The 24,474-nt window shown below is 42.7% G+C and overlaps 1 protein-coding gene across 1 annotated transcript; it reads left to right on the top strand.

The window, feature by feature from the left end:
- The first annotated feature begins 1,747 nt into the window (after positions 1-1,747).
- On the top strand, positions 1,748-16,238 carry LOC132769662 (THAP domain-containing protein 5-like). Its single transcript, XM_067461050.1, has 4 exons — positions 1,748-1,913; positions 9,245-9,437; positions 10,785-11,768; positions 13,492-16,238. Exons 1-4 carry the CDS (start codon positions 1,831-1,833, stop codon positions 13,636-13,638), a joined length of 1,407 nt encoding a protein of 468 aa, XP_067317151.1. The 5' UTR covers positions 1,748-1,830; the 3' UTR covers positions 13,639-16,238.
- The last annotated feature ends 8,236 nt before the right edge of the window (positions 16,239-24,474 follow it).

Here is a 24,474-nt window from a genome sequence, read left to right on the forward strand (position 1 = left end):
CGCAGCTGAGCCAATAAAGGCGAGGCGTTTCCTCCCGCCTCGTAGCCAATCAGGAAGCGAGTTGGCTTTGCCTGTTCCCGCCTCATTCGTTTGAGTTTGCGAGTTCGAATCCTGCTGTGTCACATTTGGGATAGGATTTCTTTTTAATAATATGGGTGAGATTTATTTTAGTAAGATATTCATTAGAAATACATTTTAGTTTGAATTGTTTTTCCAGTTTAGATACTATTTATTTATCGTGTCATCCGCAACCAGAACATTGTATTACATTTCTAACAGAACAAAACAAACAAACAGGTTAAAAAAACCCACAAATTTTGCAAACTTGGTAGCTGATTAAATGTCCGCACTCGCATGTCGTGGACTCCACTTTGTGGCCCCATTTCTTGAGGTTGGCTCTGCATCTCGTGGTGCCAGAGAGCAGTCTGTTCAGCGCCTTCCAAGTCACCCAGTTTTCAGTGTGCCCAGGAGGGAGTCTCTCATTTGGTATCAGCCATTGGTTGAGGTTCTGGGTTTGAGCCTGCCACTTTTGGACTCTCGCTTGCTGAGGTGTTCCAGCGAGTGTCTCTGTAGATCTTAGAAAACTATTTCTTGATTTAAGTCGTTGACGTGCTGGCTGATACCCAAACAAGGGATGAGCTGGAGATGTCTCTGCCTTGGTCCTTTCACTATTGGCTGCTACTTCCCGGCGGATGTCAGGTGGTGCAATACCGGCTAAGCAGTATAATTTCTCCAGTGGGGTAGGGCGCAGACACCCCGTGATAATGCGGCATGTCTCATTAAGAGCCACATCCACTGTTTTAGCGTGGTGAGATGTGTTCCACACTGGGCATGCGTACTCAGCAGCAGAGTAGCACAGCGCAAAGGCAGATGTCTTCACTGTATCTGGTTGTGATCCCCAGGTTGTGCCAGTCAGCTTTCGTATGATATTGTTTCTAGCCTCCACCTTTTGCTTGATGTTCAGGCAGTGCTTCTTGTAGGTCAGAGCACGGTCCAAAGTGACTCCCAGGTATTTGGGTGCACTGCAATGCTCCAGTGGGATTCCTTCCCAGGTAATAATCCTCAGAGCTCGAGATGCTTGTCTGTTCTTAAGGTGAAAGGCACATGTCTGTTTTTTAGATGGATTGGGGATCAGCTGGTTTTTTTCCTGTAATAGGCAGTAAGAGCACCTTATAATAATAATAATAATAATAATAATAATATGTTATAATAAGAACTGCAATAATAATATGTAATAATAATAATATACAATATTATAATATAATATATAATATATATTATTATATATATTGTATATTATTATTATTACATATTATTATTATTGCAGTTCTTATTATAATATATTATTATTATTATTATTATTATTTATTTTGTTGTTGTTGTTGTTGTTCTATACCTGGCATTGGAAGATGCAGCCTTAACCTTCTCCTAAACAAGTCCCCTCCATTGGGAAAACAGCTTAGACCAGGGTAACTGTTCGCCACGCCCCCTGCCGCTCTCGGCCAATGGCAGCCCCGTCCTCACTCAGGCTCCGCCCACTTGTAGAGTCCTGCCTTGGGTAAGTGTTCGCCACGCCCCCTGCCGCTCTCGGCCAATGGGAGCCCCGTCCTCACCCAGGTCCCGCCCACTTGTAGAGTCTTGCCCTGGGTGACTTCGCCACGCCCCCTGCCGCTCTCGGCCAATGGGAGATCCGTCCTCAACCAGGCTCCGCCCACTTGTGAGTGTCTTGCCCTGTTCGCGCATGCGCAGAATCGAAAAAGGAAGTCCGGGCTGAGGCGCGGGCTGTGGAGGTTGTTTCAGGCCCACGAAGGAAGGAAGGAAGAGGCAGCCATGACCAAGCATTGCCGGGCCCCCCATTGCTTTAATTCCGCCGGGCAGCCCCGCCCGGACGGGCAGAGGCTCAGTTTCTACAAGTCAGTAACAACTTCCTGGGTTCTTTTGTGTTTCTGTTGGGCTATGACGTCATGTAGTGACGTCACGCAGGGGAAAAGGTTGTGACGTCACTTTGAGCCTGAATCCCTTTTCTCTTCCAACATCTGGTTCTATTTTTACTCCCAAAAGGCAGCATTTGAAGACATAGGATCCTTTCTGTTGACTTCCTCGGCCCTGTGACGTCATGGAGGAGCTTTCTGACGTCACAGGGTGCCTGGTTGTGACGTCACATTGAGTTTGGGTTGTGTTTTTTTCCCCCCTGCTTCCCAAGGCAGACCCCTCACTGTGTACTTTCTTTTTAAAGGCAGTGTTTTGAAATCAAAAGAGTTTAAAACAGGTTGTGACGTCATGGAGGAGGCTTGTGACGTCATCCACTCCTTGAGAGTTGACCTTATTCCTTCTTTGAAACCAAATCTGTTGCTGCTTTGCTGCTTCATTATTATTATTAATAATAATAATTATAATACAATAATAATTATAATTCTATTTTAATTAATTAAAAATTATTATTTATACAGTAAATAAATAAATATTGTTATTATACAATATTATTATTATGTCTTGCTCACCTCTCCTCACGGCTCGAGGCTGGGTTACATTAATAATAATAATAATAATAATATAATCTTGTCTTTACTAATAATATATATTATATTGTATATACATATAATATTTATAATATTATAATGTAATACAGTATAATACTAGTAATAATAATTCAATATTATAATAATAATTATATATTTAATTACATGTAATATTACTAATAATATTACAATATAATGGTATAGTGCAATATAGTAATATATACTGATATTGTACTTTGCTAATTATATAATATTGTATGAAAATATATATTGTAAGCTGCTCTGAGTCCCCTTCGGGGTGAGAAGGGCGGCATATAAGCGCCGTAAATAAATAAATAAATAAATTATAATTCTATTTTAATTTATTGTCGAAGGCTTTCATGGCCGGAATCACTCAGTTCTTGTGGGTTTTTTCGGGCTATATGGCCATGTTCTAGAGGCATTTCTCCTGACGTTTCGCCTGCATCTATGGCAAGCTTCCTCAGAGGGTGAGGTCTGCTGGAGCTGGGAAAAAAGGGGGTTTATATATCTGTGGAATGACCAGGGTGAGACAAAAGGCTTTTGTAAGTTGGGCTAGGTGTGAATCCTTTCAACTGACCACCTTGATTAGCATGCAATGGGCTGACTGTGCCTGGAGCAAATTCTTCTTGCAAGGTGATTAGATGTCCCTGCCTCTATTTTAATTAATTAAAATTTATTATTATTTATACAGTAAAGAAATAAATATTATTATTATACAACTATATTATTATTATTATTATTATGTCTCACCCACCTCTCCTCACGGCTTGAGGCTGGGTTACATTAATAATAATAATAATAATAATAATAATAATAATAATAATAATAATAATACAATAATAATTATAATTCTATTTTAATTAATTAGAAATTATTATTATTAATACAGTAAATAAATAAATATTATTATTATTATACTATATTATTATGTTTTATCTGCCTCTCCTAACAGCTCGAGGCTGCGTTACATATACGGTAATAATAATAATAATAATAATAATAATAATAATAATATTTTTTTTATTTCTTGCTCACCACACCTCACAGCTCGAGGCTGGGTTACAACATTATTATTATTATTATTATTATTATTATATAATGTTGTAACCCAGCCTCGAGACGTGAGGTGTGGCGGGCAAGAAATAATAATAATATATGAAACAAATATATATATATACCGTAAGGTGTGGCAGGCAAGACATAAGAATAATATATGAAACACACATATAATAATAATAATAATAATAATAATAATAATAATAATGTTTTGCCCTCTCCCCATGGCTCGAGGCGGGGTTACAACATTATTAACAATATATATAATTATTATATATAATTCTTATTTCTTGCCCCGTGCTCCTCACGGCTCTAGGCCCAGTTACATTATTATTAATAACATATATAATAATATTATATTATGATTATTATTTCTTGCTCGCCTCTCTTCATGGCTTGAGACTGGGTTACATTATTATTACCTCACGGCTCGAGGCAGGGTTACAACATTTTTATATATATATATATATATATATATACACACACACACACACACACACACACACACAATATTATTATGTCTTGCCCGCCTCTCCTCATGCTCACGGTAGGGTTACAACATTATTATTATTATTATTAATAATAATAATAATAATAATAATAATGTCTTGCCCTCCTCTCCCCATGGCTCAAGATAGGGTTACAACATTATTAACAATCTATATTATTTCTTGCCCGGTGCTTCTCACAGAAATATACATACACACATGCACATATACATACAGACACACATATATATATATACACAAGCACACACAAATATACAGATACAGTATGCACACACATACATATACACCTACACACATATACATATACGCATACATACACACATATATGCATATACACAATATATGTATACATAAACACAGAAATATACATATACACATATACAGACATGCATATATATATGCCTGCACAAATATAGACATACTGTATACACACATATATACACATACATACACATATATGCATATACACAAGCACACACATATACACAATATACATAAACACAGAAATATACATATACACATATACAGACACACACATATATACACACACACAAATATACACATACAGTATAGACACATATACACCTACACACATATATACACATACATATACACATATATGCATATACACAAGCACACACATATACACAATATACATATACATAAACACAGAAATATACATATACACATATACAGACACATATATATATACACGCACACAAATATACACATACAGTATACACACATATACACCTACACACATATATACACATACATACACACATATATGCATATACACAAGCACACACATATACACAATATACATATATACATATACAGATGCACATATATATATACACACACAAATATACACATACAGTATACACACATATACACCTACACACACATATACACATACATATACACATATATGCATATACACAAGCACACACATATACACAATATACATATACATAAACACAGAAATATACACATATACAGATACACATATATATACGCACCCACAAATATACACATACAGTATACACACATATATACCTACACACATATATACACATACATATACACATATATGCATATACACAAGCACACACATATACACAATATACATAAACACAGAAATATACATATACATATATACAGACACACACATATATACACACACACACAAATATACACATACAGTATACACACATATACACCTACACACATATATACACATATATGCATATACACAAGCACACACATATACACAATAAACACATATAAACACAAATACACAAATATATACACACACATGTATATACACAAACACACCTATATCAGACATAAACACATATATACACACACAAAACACATATACACAGACTGGGCCACAGCAAGGCGTGGCAGGGGATGGCTAGTATATCATAATCGTATAAATATTATTAACTAGCTTGGGGACCCGGCGTTGCCCGGGTTATTAGAGAAAGTGGGTAATGGCGGTTCTGTATGCTAAGTTTGGTCTTTATTGGTCTTTGGATAATGGCAGCATTATTTTCAGGAAGTGAGTGAAGGTACTTGAAGTCCCATCATCCATGGCCCATCCTCCTACAAACAGCAGCAGGATATAGAGTGGGTCATGGGGGCTCTGTGTGCCAAGTTTGGTCTTTATCAGTCATTAGATGAGGGTGGCAGTGGTGTCAGTAAGTGAGTGAAGGTACTGCAAGTCCCATCATCCAAAGTCCATCCCCTGTCAAACTGCAGCAGGATGTAGAGTGGATCATGGGGACTCTGTGTGCCAAGTGTCGTCTTGATTGGTCATTAGAAGAGGGTTGCAGCAATCTTCGGAAGGGAGTGGAGGTACTTGAAGTCCCATCATCCATGGTCTGTCCTCCTCCAAACTGCAGCAGGATGTAGAGTGGGTCATTGGAGCTCTATGTGGCAAGTTTAATCTTGATTAGTCATTGGCGAGGGTCTCAGTGGTCTCAGGAAGTGAGCAAAGGTACTGCAAGTCCCATCATCCATCTCCAAATTTTTCCAAACAACACCAGGACGTAAAGTGGGTCATGAGAGGTCTATGTGCCAAGTTTGGTCTTGATCCGTCATTGGATGAGGTTTGCAGAGGTCTCAGAATGTGAGTGAAGGTACTGGAAGTTCCATCATCCATGGTCCACCCTTCTCCAAAACTGCAGCAGGATGTAGAGTGGGTCATGGGGGCTCTGTGTGCCAACTTTCGTCTTGATTGGTCATTAGATGAGTTTTGCAGCAGTCTTGGGTTGTGGAGGTACTTGAAGTCCCATCATCCATGGTCTGTCGTCCTCCAAACTGCTCCAGGATGTAGAGTGGGTCATTGAAGCTCCATGTGCCAAGTTTAGTCTTGATGAGTCATTGGCGTGGGTCTCAGTGGTCTCAGGAAGTGAGTGAAGTGACTGCAAGTCCCATCATCCATTGTCAAATTCTTCCAAACCGCACCAGGATGTAGAGTGAGTTATGCGGGCTCTCTGTGTAAATTGTGGTCCTGATCCATCATTGTTGGCAGTTATAATGGTCTCAGGAAGGGAGTGCAGGTATTGCAAGTCCCATCGTCCATGGTGCATCCTCCTTCAAACTGCACCTGGATGTAGAGTGCGTCATGGAGACTCAGTGTGCCAAGTTTGGTATTTTTTGGTAATTGGATGAGGGTTGCAGTGGTCTGAAGAATGAGCAATGGTACTGCAAGTCCCATAATCCACGGTCCATCCCCAGCCAAACCACACCAGGACGTAAAGTGGGTCATGAGAGGTCTCTGTGTGAAGTTTGGTCCTGATCAGTCATTGGATAAGGTTAACAGCGGTCTCAGAATGTGAGTGGTGGTACTGCAAGTCCCATCATCCATGGTTCATAGTCCTCCAAACTGCAGTAGGATGTAGAGTGGGTGATGGGGGCTCTGCCAAGTCTGCTCTGTATGGGTAGTGTTGTGACCCAGCCCCCGGCCTTTCCTTTCCTCTCTTTCTCATCTCGGAATGTTGGATTTGAGGCTGGCCAATCAGAGACCATATGCAAATTTCCTTCTGTCATGCCCCGTTTCTGTCATGAACCCTCTTCTCCACCAGGGGCTCCTATTGAAGCTGCCCAATCAGAGACCATATGCAAATAGCACCACAGCGGCAGCCAATCAGAACGCTGCCACATACCCCTTCCGCCCTCCACACTTCCTCTGTCCTTCCCATACAAACACTCTTCTTTATTATATACTAGCTTGGGGACCCGGCGTTGCCCGGGTTATTAGAGAAAGTGGGTAATGGCGGTTCTGTATGCCAGGTTTTGTCTGTATTGGTCTTTGGATAACAGCTGCATTATTTTCAGGAAGTGAGTGAAGGTACTTGAAGTCCCATCATCCATGGGCCATCCTCCTACAAACAGCAGCAGGATATAGAGTGGGTCATGGGGGCTCTGTGTGCCAAGTTTGGTCTTTATCAGTCATTAGATGAGGGTGGCAGTGGTGTCAGTAAGTGAGTGAAGGTATTGCAAGTCCCATCATCCAAAGTCCATCCCCTTTCAAATTGCAGCAGGATGTAGAGTGGATCATGGGGGCTCTGTGTGCCAAGTGTGGTCTTGATTGGTCATTAGAAGAGGGTTGCAGCAATCTTTGGAAGGGAGTGGAGGTACTTGAAGTCCCATCATCCATGGTCTGTCCTCCTCCAAACTGCACCAGGATGTAGAGTGGGTCATTAGAGATCCATGTGGCAAGTTTAGTCTTGATTAGTCATTGGCGAGGGTCTCAGTGGTCTCAGGAAGTGAGAAAAGGTACTGCAAGTCCCATCATCCATGTTCAAAGTTTTCCAAATAACACCAGGACGTAAAGTGGGTCATGAGAGGTCTATGTGCCAAGTTTGGTGTTGATCCGTCATTGGATGAGGTTTGCAGAGGTCTCAGAATGTGAGTGAAGGTACTGGAAGTTCCATCATCCATGGTCCACCCTTCTCCAAAACTGCAGCAGGATGTAGAGTGGGTCATGGGGGCTCTGTGTGCCAACTTTGGTCTTGATTGGTCATTAGATGAGTTTTGCAGCAGTCTTGGGTAGTGTAGGTACTTGAAGTCCCATCATCCATGGTCTGTCGTCCTCCAAACTGCTCCAGGATGTAGAGTGGGTAATTGAAGCTCCATGTGCCAAGTTTAGTCTTGATGAGTCATTGGCGTGGGTCTCAGTGGTCTCAGGAAGTGAGTGAAGTGACTGCAAGTCCCATCATCCATTGTCAAATTCTTCCGAACCACACCAGGATGTAGAGTGAGTTATGCGGACTCTCTGTGTAAATTGTGGTCCTGATCCATCATTGTTGGCAGTTATAATGGTCTTAGGAAGGGAGTGCAGGTATTGCAAGTCCCATCGTCCATGGTGCATCCTCCTTCAAACTGCACCTGGATGTAGAGTGCGTCATGGAGACTCAGTGTGCCAAGTTTGGTATTTTTTGGTAATTGGATGAGGGTTGCAGTGGTCTGAAGAATGAGCAATGGTACTGCAAGTCCCATAATCCACGGTCCATCCCCAGCCAAACCACACCAGGACATAAAGTGGGTCATGAGAGATCTCTGTGTGAAGTTTGGTCCTGATCAGTCATTGGATAAGGTTAACAGCGGTCTCAGAATGTGAGTGGTGGTACTGCAAGTCCCATCATCCATGGTTCATAGTCCTCCAAACTGCAGTAGGATGTAGAGTGGGTGATGGGGGCTCTGTGTGCCTATTTCAGTCTGTATTGGGAGTGTTCTGACCCAGGCCCCGGCCTTTCCTTTCCTCTCTTTCTCATCTCAGAATGTTGGATTTGAGGCTGGCCAATCAGAGACCATATGCAAATTTCCTTCTGTCATGCCCTGTTTCTGCCATGAACCCTCTTCTCCACCAGGGGCTCCTATTGAAGCTGCCCAATCAGAGACCATATGCAAATAGCACCACAGCGGCAGCCAATCAGAACGCTGCCACATACCCCTTCCGCCCTCCACACTTCCTCTGTCCTTCCCATACAAACACTCTTCTTTATTATATATACAGATACAGATAGGTAGGCTGTTAGGAATTGTGGGAGTTGAAGTCCAAAACCCCTGGAGGGCCCAAGTTTGCCCAGGCCTATCTTAAGGAGACTTTTGCTCACTTCCAAACAGGTTCCCGCTGCACAATCCCAAACGCCTCCGGCAATGGCTCTCCCAGATGAAGCAAGAGAAATGGATCCCGACGAAACACCAGCACCTCTGCAGCGAACACTTTGCATCGTCTTGCTTCGAGTATCGATGGGGAGTGCGCTACCTGAAGCCGGATGCCGTCCCCACCATTTTCCAGACGTCCAGTGGCCCTTTGGTGAGTTCAGGTCTGCTTTCCCAAGTGTGGATGGGAGGAAACTACCCACCGTTAGGAATTGTGGGAGTTGAAATCCAAAACACCGAGAGTAATGAAGTTTGCCCATACCTGCTCTAAATGCTGAAAAAACTAATAGAATCATAAGAGTTGGAAGATACCAGATTGGCCATCTAGTCCAACCCCTGTGCCGACAGGACTGAAGTCCGACAGGTCGCAGGTTCGAATCCGGGGAGAGCGCGGATGAGCTCCCTCTGTCAGCTCTAGCTCCTCATGCGGGGACATGAGAGAAGCCTCCCACAAGGATGATAAAACATCAAAACATCCGGGTGTCCCCTGGGCAATGTCCTTGCAGACGGACAATTCTCTCACACCTGTAGCGACTTGCAGTTTTTCAAGTTGCTCCTGACACAAAATAATAATAATAATTATTATTATTTATAAGTTACTATATTATATTATTATATTTATATTATTAATAATGCAGTATTATTGTTGTGATTGTTATTATTGTTATTCCAAACCATTGTTACAAGGAAGCCTGGATGGTCAATACTCTCACACCAGAAGCGAGTTGCAGTTTTTCAAGTTGCTTTTGAAACAAAATTATTATTATCATTATTATTATTTACTAGCTTGGGGACCCGGCGCTGCCCGGGTTATTTGAGAAAGGAATTGTGTATCAAGGTTGGTCTTTATCAGTTATTAGAACTGCCCCTTCTCTCCTGACTTTTAGAAAGCTGGTGAAAACTTGGCTCTGGAATTTAGCATTCAATGAGAGAGTCAATAACTCTTGACCACACGGACGGATGGTGATGAATTGTGATTTCATTCTGATGACTTGGCCCTATGTAATTATATGATGGTATTTTAATGTATTTTATGTATTAGTGTATTATGTGGTGTGATATTTTAAACTATTGTTTATGAATCTTTTGTTGTGAACCGGCCTGAGTCCCTCTGCGGAGGTTGAGAAGACCGGTATATAAAAGTTATAAATAAATAAATAAATAGTGGGAGTTTGAGGAAAATAGTCCTTGACATATGGGAGTTGTAGTTGCTGGGATTTATAGTTCACCTACAATCAAAGAGCATTCTGAGCCTAACCAATGATAGAATTGGGCCAAACTTCCCAAACAGAATGCCCATAACCAACAGAAAATAATATGTTTTCTGACGGTCTTTGGCGACTCCTCTGACCCCCCTCACGACCCCCCCAGAAATCCCGACCCCCAGGTTGAGGAACACTGTGCTCCATCCACAGCATTCCCTGCATCTACCAAGCTTATAACTCTAAAAGTAAACAAGAAATATAATCTATTTCCTTATTTTTACTTTTTTTGATTCCAGAAGAGGGAAAACTCTGCCAGGCCTCCCTCTGATGTGCTGTCCAAAAAACTCATCCTCAATTGCCAGGGAGAGAAAAGCATGCTGGTGCCACAGAACAGGAGTCAGCAGGAGCCACACGCACTGGAAACGACGCTTGCCTTTGCCATCGATCCCAGCGTGGGCTCCACTCCGGTTTATGTGGAAACCCAGCCATCCGCTTCGGACTTGGGCTTCGGCCCTCTTGTCGGAGCCGTGAACCTCGTCCCGTTGGTTCAAATTGTGGAGCCCCTCAAGGCCGTGACGCTGGCGGTGGCTTCCCCGACGGAGGCCGTCCCCGGCCAGCCTTCTCCGGACGCGATAGAGCAGCAGGTGGTCGACCTCGTGGCTTCTTTGCCGCCCGCTCACTCCGCGGTTGGGGTCTCGGGGCCATTTTGTGCCAAGATGGTGGCCACCGCCGCTGACCAAGCCCTGGTGGTTGACGAGTCCGAGCGGGGCGCGCTCATCATCGAGAACATCTCCATCGAGCCCTTCTTGGAGGCCGAACCTTCTGCCACCGTCCTCAGCTCCTCTACGGAGATGGTGGCCTATTTTGAGACCATCCCCACTGCCCCCATTGCAGCGGCCGCCTCTTCCGGCGTGACTCCCCCCGAGACGGTTCTCTCCTCGGCCCTCAGCCTGCCCATCGTCTCCACCGTCCCCATCGTCTCCAACCAGGCCTCCCTCACCAAGGAGGAGGAGGAAGAAGACGAAGAGGAGGAGGAACTGGGAGAGCTGAGCTCGGAGGAGTCCACGGAGGAGCAGCTGGAGGAGCATCGCTACCACAAGCACGAGGAGGGGAGCACGGCGGAGCTGGCGGAAGTGGTGCTCAGCCTGCAGAAGAAGGTGAAGGTGCTCCAGCAGCGGCACCGGCGGCACTGCGCCAAGCTGGAAGCCATGGAAGGGGTGGTGGAGCAGCTCAGGAAGGAGAACCTGGTCTCGGAGGAGAAGCTGAAGCTCTTAGAGATGGTAAGTCAATACAGAGATGGTTGCAACGTCTGCCTCTTATCCCAGCCCCATGGCAGCAACATCGTCTTTGAATGACTGTAATGGGAGTTAAGTTACGTGGGTAGAACAGATTTTGATTGGACATTGGGAAGAGTGTACTTCAACTATGTGGGTAAATAGCACTATAGGTAAAGGTTAAGGTATTCCCCTGACATTAAACCCAGTCGTGTCCAACTCTGGGGGGTGGCGCTCATCTCCGTTTCTCAACACAGCAGCAGAGAGGAAACAAATTTTCATCTTTGAAAGAAGTGACGAGCGGAGTGCCTTGGGGTTCCGTCCTGGGCCCGGGCCTGTTCAGGATCTTTATTAATGCCTTAGATGAAGGGCTAGAAGGCAGGATCATCAAGTTTGCAGACGACACCAAATTGGGAGGGAGAGCCAAGACTCCAGAGGACAGGAGCAGGATTCAAAGGGATCTGGACAGATTAGAGAGATGATTGGTCAAAACTAACACAATGAAGTTCAGCAGGGACAAATGCAAGATACTCCACTTAGGCAGGAAAAACGAAATTCAAAGATACAGAATGGGGGACGAGGCCTGGCTCGAGAGCAGGACATGTGAAAAAGATCTTGGTCCTTGTGGACAACAAGTTAAACATGAGCCAACACTGTGATGTGGCGGCAAAAAAAGCCAGTGGGATTTTGGCTTGCATTAATAGGAGCATAGTGTCTAGATCTAGGGAAGTCTTGCTCCCCATGCTCTATTCCGCTTTGGTTAGACCACACCTGGAATATTGTGTCCAATTCTGGGCACCACAATTCAAGAGAGATATTGACAAGCTGGAATGTGTCCAGAGGAGACATGATAAAATGATCAAGGGTCTGGAGAACAAGCCCTATGAGGAGCGGCTTAAGGAGCTGGGCATGTTTAGCCTGAAGAAGGCTGAGAGGAGATATGAGAGCCATGTATAAATATGTGAGAGGAAGCCACAGGGAGGAGGAGGGAGCAAGCTTGTTTTCTGCTTCCTTGGAGATTAGGACGCAATGGAACAATGGCTTCAAACTACAAGAAAGGAGATTCCATCTGAACATGAGGAAGAACTTCCTGACTGTGAGAGCCGTTCAGCAGTGGAACTCTCTGCCCCGGAGTGTGGTGGAGGCTCCTTCTTTGGAAGCTTTTAAACAGAGGCTGGATGGCCATCTGTCAGGGGTGATTTGAATGCAATTGTCCTGTTTCTTGGCAGAATGGGGTTGGACTGGATGGCCCATAAGGTCTCTTTCAACTCTTTGATTCTATGATTCTTCTCTTTCACATATTTCTCAAAGGACGACCAGTCGGTCCTTATTATTGGACTTCCCAATCTTTTCTTAAAAAAAAAAAAGTTAGTTTTTCCATGTCTCTAATTTCTTGTTTTTGTTTTTTTTTTATCCAATTGTCTACTTCCGGAGTTTTGTCCATTTTCCAAAGTTTTGCATATGATATTCTTGCTGCAGTTGAGATGTAGGTAAATAAAATATCGTTATCGCAGACTTAATTTTAATAGTGGTGGAAAACTCTTTGGAGGGAGAGTGCAGAAGGGGGAGAAGCACTGTTTCTTAGATTCATCCAGTTAAGCTGTATGGCCATCTGTGAGGAGGGCTCTCGTTGTGCCTTCCTGCATGGCAGAAGGGGAGTTGGAGGGGATGGCCCCTTGGGGTCTCTTCCCACTAGGATTCTATGGTGATATTATTTTCTTTTTTTCAGGCCTGCCTTCAGTCCAGCGCTATAATCCCGGAGAGCGGTGGCACTGTCGCCATTATCTGCCAGGACAATGACCAGGCGCTGGTCTACACCGTGCCTCAGCTTCAGGACGAAGGGAACGAGACCATCATCCACGTTGAAGAGCAGTAGCCTCATGGAGGACGCTCGAAAGCCAATCCTTTCCTTGACGTGACCAAAGGCACCTTTCTAGGAAATCTATGGGGAGCGTGTGCCCTCCTTCAGTCGTCGGAATCACAAAGCCGGCAAATTCCAGCTTTGATGGCCTTATTGCTGTGGCACCTTATTTTGTGGGGAAGGATGTGGGTTTTTTTCTCTTTGTCTGAAATGTGATTGTATATAAAATTGTCTTTGTTGGGGGAACGAACCACTGGCAATGTCTGTATCGGCCTTCCCTCTCTGTGCCTCAGCCGACTTTGGAATTTCAATTTTGGATAGGTAATAATAAGCCAGAGCTACTCATTGCTCTTTGGACAATGCAAGAACTCGTTGGACTGAGCTGAGTTGGGAGTTGTTGCTTAAGAAGTTATCCAGGGAAATATTGTTTTTCATCGCGTAAAAGTCGCATTTTAATATCCATTTTTAAATGGATAAAAGAGGGCTGCGACTATTACTCTTTGGACAATGCGAGAACCCGTTTGACTGAGCTGAATTGGGAGTTGTTGCTTTGGGAGTTATGATCCAGGGAGGTACTGTATTTCATCGCATAATAGTCGCATTTTATCCAGTTTTTCAATTGACAAAAGAGGTGTGTGACTTACTCTTTGGACAATGCAAGAATCCATTTGACTGAGCTGAATTGGGAGTTATTCCTTTGGAAGTTATAATCCAGGGAAATATTGTTTTTCTTCGCATAATGGTCGCATTTTAAAATCTCTTTTTAAATGGATAAAAGAGGGCTGCGACTATTACTCTTTGGACAATGCGAGAACCCGTTTGACTGAGCTGAATTGGGAGTTATTCCTTTGGAAGTTATAACCCAGGGAAATATTGTTTTTCTTCGCATAATGGTCGCATTTTAAACCCATTTTTAAATGGATAGAAGAGGGCTGCGACTATTACTCTTTGGACAATGCGAGAAACCATTTGACTGAGCTGAACTGGGAGTTGTGGCTTTGGGAGTGATGATCCAGGGAAGTACTGTATTTCATCGCATAATAGTCGCGTTTTTTCCAGTTTTTCAATTGACAAAAGGGGTGCAACTGTTAAGCTTTGTACAGTGCAAGAACCCGCTTATCTGAGCTGAATTGGGAGTTGTTCCTTTGAGAGTTATGATCCAGGGAAGTACCGTATTTCATTGCATAGTAGTCGCAGTTTTTAATCCACTTCTTAAATTGATAAAAGAGGGCTGTGACTATTTTTCTTTGGACAATGCGAGACCCTGTTTGACTGAGTTGAATTGGGAATTGTTGCTTTGGAAGTTATGATCCAAGGAAGTACTGTATTTCATCGCACAATAGTCACAATTTTTATCCACTTTTTCAATTGACAGAGGGTTGCGACTATTACTTGAGGAAAAATTGCCATTTCTTTTTTTAAAAATAAAATGCCTTGCTTCTGAAACAGATGGAGGAGTGACAAGCTAGCCTCAAACAAACAGGTCAGTTTATGTTTGTTTGTTTGTTTGTTTGTCTCAGAGAAGGAGGAGAGAAGATACCCCCTTCCTCTTTTCTTTGAAGACAAAGCAATTTACAAAATCTGAAATTGAGCTCTTTGGAGGAAGTCTTCCTAGTTCCAGAAATGTTCATTTCAAGTTTTTTAAGGTAAAGAAAGGAAAATCAACTGAAATGGTTCTGCGACTATTATGGGAGGAACACAAAAATACCAATTTTGCTACCCCAAAAATGGGAGTAGGGGGACTATTATGCGATGAATACAGGTAACTCTTTTCAACTTTGCTTTTGCTGCGGTGTGACCAGTTTCTTCTTAGAGCGGAAACACAGTTATGTTTCAGACGCCCAAACTTCTCAGGCTTTGCAGTTGTGTCCAACCTCAAGGGCTTTCAGAACAACTTGATGTGTGTGTTTGTGTGATTGTGTTGCGTATCTTTGAGAAAGAGAGAGAAGCAGAGCTGGAGAATGCAATGCTTTTGGTTGGCAGTGGGATGGAAAAAAAGAAATTATTTGTTACAGAAACTATTTTACAAGGGGGTTGAGGAACAATTATATATATGCATGGATGTGGAAACCAGGATGAAAACAGATCTAAGAACTTGACATTTTCAGCAGAGATGGGAAGACTTCAAACTTGAAGGTGCATAAGTTTACTACAGTGGTCCTCAACCTGTGGTTACCCAGATGTTTTGGCCTTCAACTCCCAGAGATCCTAACAGCTAGTAAACTGGCTGGGATTTCTGGGAGCTGTGGGCCAAAACACCTCGGAATCCACAGGTTGAGAACCATTGGTTTACTAGAACTTTTGCTGTCCACCAAACTACAGTCGGCTTTCCACATTTGCATGAATTAAGAGCACAAATGTTTATTTTTTTCATTGAGAGGACACTTCTCTACAATCTATTATTATTATTATTATTATTATTATTATTATTGCATTGTAGAAGGCTTTCATGGCCGGAATCACTGGGTTGTAGGTTTTTCCGGGCTATATGGCCATGTTCTAGAGGCATTTTCTCCTGACGTTTCGCCTGCATCTGTGGCAAGCATCCTCAGAGGTAGTGAGGTTCCAACCTCACTACCTCTGAGGATGCTTGCCATAGATTTAAACATCTATAATACAACAATTCTTATTGTATTATAAAGATAATAAATAATAACATGATTATATATAATCATATTGATATTATATATTTTTTATAATACAATACTATAACAATACTATACTATACTATATCAATATAATCATATAATATTTAAATAATGTGATCTATATTATACAATGTATGATATCAATATGGAGCCCCCGGTGGCGCAGTGGGTTAAAGCACTGAGCTGCTGAGCTTGTTGATCGAAAGGTCGCAGGTTCGATTCCGGAGAGCGGCGTAAGCTTCCGCTGTCAGCCCTAGCTTCTGCCAACCTACCAGTTCGAAAACATGCAAATGTGAGTAGATCAATAGGTACCGCTCCGGCGGGAAGGTAACAGTGCTCCATGCAGTCATGCCGGCCACATGACCTTGGAGGTATCTACGGACAATGCTGGCTCTTCGGCTTAGAATTGGAGATGAGCACCACACCCCAGAGTCAGACATGACTGGACTTAATGTCAGGGGGACTACCTTTACCTAATATCAATATAGATAGATGTAGAATATATATACACACACACACACACACACACACTGTGTATGTGTAGTGAGGGTGCAAACATTTCTTGAGTGGCATATAGGTAGATTTTTTTTTGTCGTGTCAGGAGCGACTTGAGAAACCGCAAGTCACTTCTGGTGTGAGAGAATTGGCCATCTGCAAGGACGTTGCCCAGGGGACGCCCGGATGTTTTGATGTTTTATCATCCTTGTAGGAGACTTCTCTCATGTCCCCGCATGAGGAGCTGGAGCTGACAAAAGGAGCTCATCCGCGCTCTCCCCGGATTCGAACCTGAATATTTGAACCGGATTCAAATATAGATAGATGGATAGATACAGATATATGTTTGTGTCTAATGGTGGTGAAAATGCAAACATATTTTCACTTTTAACTATATAAATAAAAATGTAATGTTCGTTTGCGGGATTAACATAACTCAAAAACCACTGGGGGAATTGACACCAAATTTGGACACAAGACACCTAGCCACCCAATGTTTGTTCTTCACTCAAAAAAAATTGATTTTGTCATTTGGGAGTCGTAGTTGCTGGGATTTATAGTTCACCGACATTCAAAGAGCATTCTGAACCCTACCAGCAATGGAATTGAACCAAACTTGGCACACAGTTCTCCCATGACCAACAGAAAATACTGGAAGGGTTTGGTGGGCAGTGTCCTTTGGTTTTGGAGTTGTAGTTCACCTACATCCAGAGATCACTGAGGACTCAAACCATGATGGATCTGGACCAAACTCTACCTATGCCCAAATGTGAACACTGGTGGAGTTTGGGGAAAATGGAATCTTGACATTTGGGAGTTGTAGTTGGTGAGATTTATAGTTCACCTATAATCACAGAGCATTCAGAACCCCACCAACGATAGAATTGGGCCAAACCTCCCACACAGAACCCCTATGTGGGCCACAGCAACGCGTGGCAGGGGACGGCTAGTTATAAATATAATATAAGAATAGTATAATATAATATAATAGTATAATAACAATATAATGGGTATAATAATAATATAGATTGAAAAATAGAATGTGCAAATAACAGTGTAATAATATACAAATATAATAATAATAGAAAAATAGAACATGCTAATAACAGTGTAATAATATAACAGTATAACAATAATAATATGTACACAATGATGATGATGATGATATAAATAGAAGGAAAACAGAATGTGCAAATGTGGAGAGCTGACTGCAGAGGCTGGTACAGAATTCATACGCTTTCAACGAAAGTCTTCTCAATAGGGAGAATTATATAGGAATGATTAGCCGGCTGTTTGTTGTGTTCTCTATTGAATTTCCTTGCAATTTGCTGAGTGTCTAGACTGTTTCCAGCCTTTTTCTTTCAGGGTCCCGTGTAGTTCTGTGACTCACCCTTAAGTTTCCATCTCATACAGTAATTTATTTTCCTAATAGGCAACACACCTTCCCTCGTCTTATGTACAAAACAAAGTGATTGTTTCCTAATTCCTCTTTCTTAATGGCTATTTAATGTGTGTGACTGTTTTTTTAGTAGGACTGTAAACAAATCTGGGATTTGAGGGAGAGGCTAGGAACCAAAATACAAAGAAATGACCTTATGATTGTCGATCTGGGTGATCAGTGGGGAAAAGCGAGCGAAATGTGTGTAACGTAACCGTGCTGTAATTTTTAACAAATCAATAAAATGGAATATATGGGAACGAAATGGTGAGTCATAGAATCATAGACTCAAAGAGTTGGGAGAGACCTCCTGGGCCATCCAGTCCCACCCCATTCTGCCAAGAAGCAGGAATATTGCATTCTTAGCACCCCTGACAGATGGCCATCCAGCCTCTGCTTAAAAGCCTCCAAAGAAGGAGCCTCCACCACACTCCTGGGCAGAGAGTTCCACTGCTGAATGGCTCTCACAGTCAGGAAGTTCTTCCTCGTGTTCAGATGGAATCTCCTCTCTTGTAGTTTGAAGCCATTGTTCCGCGTCCTAATCTCCAGGGCAGCAGAAAACAAGCTTGCTCCCTCCTCCTCCCTGTGGCTTCCTCTCACATATTTATACATGGCTATCATATCCCCTCTCAGCCTTCTCTTCTTCAGGCTAAACATGCCCAGCTCCTTAAGCCGCTCCTCATAAGACTTGTTCTCCAGACCCTTGATCATTTGAGTCACCCTCCTCTGGACACATTCCAGCTTGTCAATATCTCTCTTGAATTGTGGTGCCCAGAATTGGACACAATATTCCAGGTGTGGTCTGACCAAAGCGGAATAGAGCATGGGGAGCATGACTTCCCTAGATCTAGACACTATGCTCCTGTTGATGCAGGCCAAAATCCCATTGGCTTTTTTTGCCGCCACATCACATTCCTGGCTCATGTTTAACTTGTTGTCCACGAAGACTCCCAAGATCTTTTTCACACTCCAGGCATCGTCCCCCATTCTGTATCTTTGCATTTTGTTTTTCCTGCCAAAGTGGAGTATCTTGCATTTGTCCCTGTTGAACTTCATTTTCTTAATTTTGACCAATCATCTCTAATCTGTCAAGATCGTTTTGAATTCTGCTCCTGTCCTCTGGAGTATTGTCTATCCCTCCCAATTTAGTGTCGTCTGCAAACTTGATGATCCTGCCTTCTAGCCCTTCATCTAAGTCATTAATAAAGATCCAGATCAGGACCGGGCCCAGGACGGAACCCTGCTTGTGGCACTCCACTGGTCACTTCTTTCCAGGATGAAGAAGAGGACGCCTTGGGGAGAATCACCCTCTGGGTTCATCCATTTAACCAATTACAGATCTAATCTGAGCTGTACCTACAGTATTTATCTACTCACATTGCTGTTTTCAAAACTGCTAGGTAGGCAGAAGCTGGGCTAAAGTCCAGGAGCTCACTGTTGTATGTCAGCCTGTTCAGCCTGTGATTGTGTCTGATGTTCATGCTGATGTTCATGATGGATTGGGGATGATGTTCCTGATGGTGGGCCTGGGTTTGTGTTCAGCTCAGATTAGAGGCCCGAGCTGGCTCAGGAAGATTCCTAAGGCCACATTCTTGGGAGGGACCTTTCACAGCTTTTCTCAGAACAATTGTCTGGGGATGATTTGTCACGTGCAGAAGTTAATGAGAGTCAGGCAAACCCTCACCTCCACTGCCAACAGACCCAGGCCCACCATCAGGAACATCATCCCCATTCCATCATGAACATCAGCATGAACATCAGACACAATCACAGGCTGAACAGGCTGACGTACAACAGTGTGCTCCTGGCCTTTAGCCCAACATCTGCCTACCTAGCAGTTTTGAAAACAGCAATGTGAGTAGATAAATAGGTAGCGCTTTAAAGGCATGGAGGTATTTAATACACCCATCAGGAAATGCCAGAAAAATGCCAGCAATTCGATCAAGGAGGAAGTTTACGAACAAAGCTCTTCGGCAGGGAAAGTGGAACAACAGCACCCCCCTGTGACCGGAACCGAGCACAGCCTCCAAGATGCCGAAGATGGGAAAGCCAATATACACCTCTATGTACAGTTGTCTGTTTTGTCAGTATATAATGGCATTGAATGTTTGCTGTATATGTGTTCTGTGATTCGCTCTGAGTATCCTTTGGGGTAATCTGGGCGGAACATAAATACTGTAAATAAATAATACAAGCTTTATTTTTCCCCTATTTTTAATAATAGCCATCTATTAACATATCCCATAATCAGTTCTTTTGTTAATCTGATAGCAATGCATCTCTATATAATAAAAATAGTTTGTGGGATTAACATAACTCAAAAACCACTGGATGAATTGACACGAAATTTGGACACAGAACACCTATCTAGCCAACAAGTGACCATCACTTATAAAAACATTGAAAAACACAACAGAAGAAACTTCAAAAGCCAAAAAAACCCCAAAAAATAAATTACAACGCAAGCGCAAAACCACACACACACACATATATACACACACAAACACATAATAATAATAATAATAATAATAATAATAATAATAATAATCTGTCAGCCCTAGCTTCTGCCAACCTAGCAGTTTGAAAACATGCAAATGTGAGTAGATCAATAGGTACCGCTCCGGCGGGAAGGTAACGGCGCTCCATGCAGTCATGCTGGCCACATGACCTTGGAGGTGTCTATGGACAACGCTGGCTCTTCGGCTTAGAAATGGAGATGAGCACCACCATCCAGAGTCAGACATGACTGGACTTAATGTCAGGGGACTACCTTTACCTTTAATAATAATAATAATTATAATAATAATAATAATAATAATTTATTTGTACCCCACCACCATCTCCCTAAAGGAGACTCAGGTTGGCTAACATGAGGCCAAGCCCAAAATTGCAGTACAGCAAAATAAAATACAAAGAAACTGAAAATACCACCAAAATAAATACATGAAATAACAAAATAAAAATAAACAATTACAAAATAACATGATAGAGAAATAGAACACAGTGGGTGGGCCAAATGCACTAGGATGGAATTGACATACACATATACACAAATATATACACACGCAAAACACATATACACAGACTGTGCCACAGCGATGTGTGGCAGGGGACAGCTAGTGTAAATATATAGATGCTTACTGTCTTAATCTAGCTTGTGTAAAAGGGAAAGAGTTTCGTCTATGCGGACGATCATGCCATCACTGCTCAAGTAGGGAGCTTTGAAAGGGTTAAACAGAAGTTTTAACCCTTTCAAAGCTGGAGAAATTATACTGTTGATCCAGCATTACACCACCTGACATCCGTTGGGAAGTAGCAGCCTGTAATGAAGGGACCAAAGCAATGACATCTCCAGCCCATCCTCTGTCCGGATATCAGCCAGCATGCCAACATCTTAAATCAAGAAATAGCTTCCTAAGATCTACAGAGATACTTGCAGGGACACCTCAGCAAGCAAGAATCCAAAAGTGGCAGGCTCAAACCCAGAACCTCAATCAGTGGCTGAGAGCGAATGAGAAACTCCCTCCTGGGCACACAGAAGAGTGGACAACCTGGAAGGTGCTCCACAGACCAAGAGATGCAGAACCAACCTTAAGAAATGGGGCCACAAAGTGGAGTCCATGACATGCGAGTGTGGAGAAGAGCAAACCACAGACCACTGACTACAATGCAGCCTGAGCCCTGGCACATGCACAGTGGAGGACCTTCTTGCAGCCACACCAGAGGCACTTCAAGTGGCCAGATACTGGTCAAAGGACATTTAGTAAAATGCCAAGTTTTTCCACGTTGTGTGTGGTTTTTAATGCAAAAAGGAAGGGAAAGAAAAAGAAGGGAAAGAAAAGGAGGAGAGGAAGGTAAGAAGAAGAGAAGGAAGGAAGGAGAGAAAGAGGAATGGAAAGAAAAGGGAAGGGAAGGAAGAGAAGGAAAGGGAGGAAGGAAGGAAGAAAGGAAGAAAGGAAGAAAGGAAGAAAGGAAGAAAGGGAAAGAAAAGGGAGGAAAGAAGGGAAGAGGAAGAGAAGGACAGAGAGAAGGAAAGAAAAAAGGAAGGAAGAAAGGAAGGAGACAAAGAGGAAGGGAAAGAAAGGGGGGAAGGAAGGGAAGAGGAAGAGAAGGACAGAGAGAAGGAAAGAAAAAAGGGAAGGAAGAAAGGAAAAGGAAGAAAGGAAGGAGAGAAAGAGGAAGGGAAAGAAAGGGGGAAGGAAGGGAAGAGGAAGAGAAGGAAGGAGAGAAGGAAAGAAAAAAGGTAAGGAAGAAAGGATGGAGAAAAAGAGGAAGGGAAAGAAAAGGGAGGAAGGGAAGAGGAAGAGAAGGAAAGAAAAAAGGGAAGGAAGAAAGGAAAGAAGGAAGGAAGGAGAGGAAGAGGAAGGGAAAGAAAAGGGGGGAAGGAAGGGAAGAGGAAGAGAAGGAAGGAGAGAAGGAAAGAAAAAAAGGAAGGGAGGGAGGAAAGAGGGAAGGAAGGAGAGAAAGGAAAAAAAGGGGGGAAGGAAGGGAAGAGGAAGAGAAGGAAGGTGAGAAGGAAAGAAAAAAGGGAAGGAAGGAAAGAGGGAGGGAAGGAAGGAGAGAAAGAGGAAGCGAAACGAAAGGGGGGAAGGAAGGGAAGAGGAAGAGAAGGAAGGAGAGAAGGAAAGAAAAAAGGGAAGGAAGGAAGGAAGAGGGAAGGAAGGAAGGAGAGAAAGAAGAAGGGAAAGAAAAGGGAGGAAGGAAGGGAAGAGGAAGAGAAGGAAGGACGGAGAGAAGGAAAGAAAAAAGGGAAGGAAGGAAAGAGGGAGGGAAGGAAGAAGAGAAAGAAAGAAAGAAAGAAAGAAAAAGAAAGAAAGAAAGAAAGAAAGAAAGAAAGAAAGGGAAGGAAAGAAGGAAGAAGAGAAAGAAAGAAGAGAAAGAGGGAGGGAAGGTTGGCCACAGCAACGTGTGGCGGGTACAGCTAGTAATGAATAAAACAAAACAAATCCAAAAACAAAAAAGCAATTAAATATCAACACATGGTAAATATGAGTGAGTTGGCGTTAATTAATAACAACAATTGTGATTTTGCAAACTATGATTCCACAACGTTATGATCTTGGCGGGCGACATGCTCAAACTCCTAGTATATTTGGAGGAAGCTGTGAGAAGAAGGGGGCCTCCGAGGTCTCTTTATATTGTCGTTCTTGTTCATTATTATTCCAGACCATCTCCAGACTTTGCTAAGGAACGAAACTTTGGAAGTGGCCCTGCAGCACAACAGCTGAAAATAATGCCCTGAAGGCAACGGATCGTGCCTGGTTTTGGAAACGAAGTGCTAAACAGGGTCAAACCTGTTAATAATAATATTATTATTAACAACAACAACAATATTTCACTTTTTCTCTCTCGTGCGCCACTTTGGATTTTGGTTCCTGAGATAAACGTGGGACGACGTTGATGATGACAATAGGCATCTATCTCCCTCCCAGATATCCAAACCCATGGACACGCAAGTCCTGTTATATATAACTAGCTGTCCCCTGCCAGGCGTTGCTGTGGCCCACATCGGGGTTCTGTGTGGGAGGTTTGGCCCAGTTCTATCATTGGTGGGTTTCAGAGTGCTCTGTGATTGTAGGTGAACTATAAATCCCAGCAAGTACAACTCCCAAATGTCAAAATTCTATTTTCCTCAAACTCCACCAGTGTTCACATTTGGGCATATTGAGTATTCGTGTAGAATATGGTCCAAATCCATCATTGCTTGAGTCCACAGTGCTCTCTTGATGTAGGTGAACTACAACTCCAAAACCAAAGGACACTGCCCATCAAAGCCTTCTTTTTTCTGTTGGTCATGGGAGAACTGTGTGCCAAGTTTGGTTGAATTCCATCGTTGGTGGGGTTCAGAATGCTCTTTGATTATAGGTGAACTATAAATCCCAGTAACAATTCCCAAATGTCAAAGTCTATTTCCCCCAAACCCCACCAGGTCCACATTTGGGCATATTGAGTATTTGTGCCAAGTTTGGTCCAAATCCATTCTTGTTTGAGTCCACAGTGATCTCTGGTTGTAGGTAAACTACAACTCCAAAACCAAAGGACACTGCCCACCAAACCCTTCCAGTGTGCCAAGTTTGGTTCAATTCCATCGTTGGTGGTGTTAAGAATGCTCTTTGATTGTAGGTGAACTATAAATCCCAGCAACTACAACTCCCAAATGACAAAATCATAATTTTTTGAGTGATGGTCACTCCTTGTGTTATGAGACGTTTTGTTGCCAAATTTGGTGTGATTTCGTTCATTGGTTCTTTTGTTTTTAAAGTACTCATG

The sequence above is a fragment of the Anolis sagrei genome, chromosome X (assembly GCF_037176765.1).
Source record: "Anolis sagrei isolate rAnoSag1 chromosome X, rAnoSag1.mat, whole genome shotgun sequence".
Classification (NCBI taxonomy): Eukaryota; Metazoa; Chordata; class Lepidosauria; order Squamata; family Dactyloidae; genus Anolis; species Anolis sagrei.

Coding starts and splice junctions, on each gene's coding strand:
- LOC132769662 (XM_067461050.1), top strand. CDS start 1,831: ATGACCAAGCATTGCCGGGCCCCCCATTGCTTTAATTCCGCCGGGCAG. Junction 1,914..9,244: donor CAGAGGCTCAGTTTCTACAA/GTCAGTAACAAC, acceptor ACTTCCAAACAG/GTTCCCGCTGCACAATCCCA. Junction 11,769..13,491: donor AGCTGAAGCTCTTAGAGATG/GTAAGTCAATAC, acceptor TCTTTTTTTCAG/GCCTGCCTTCAGTCCAGCGC.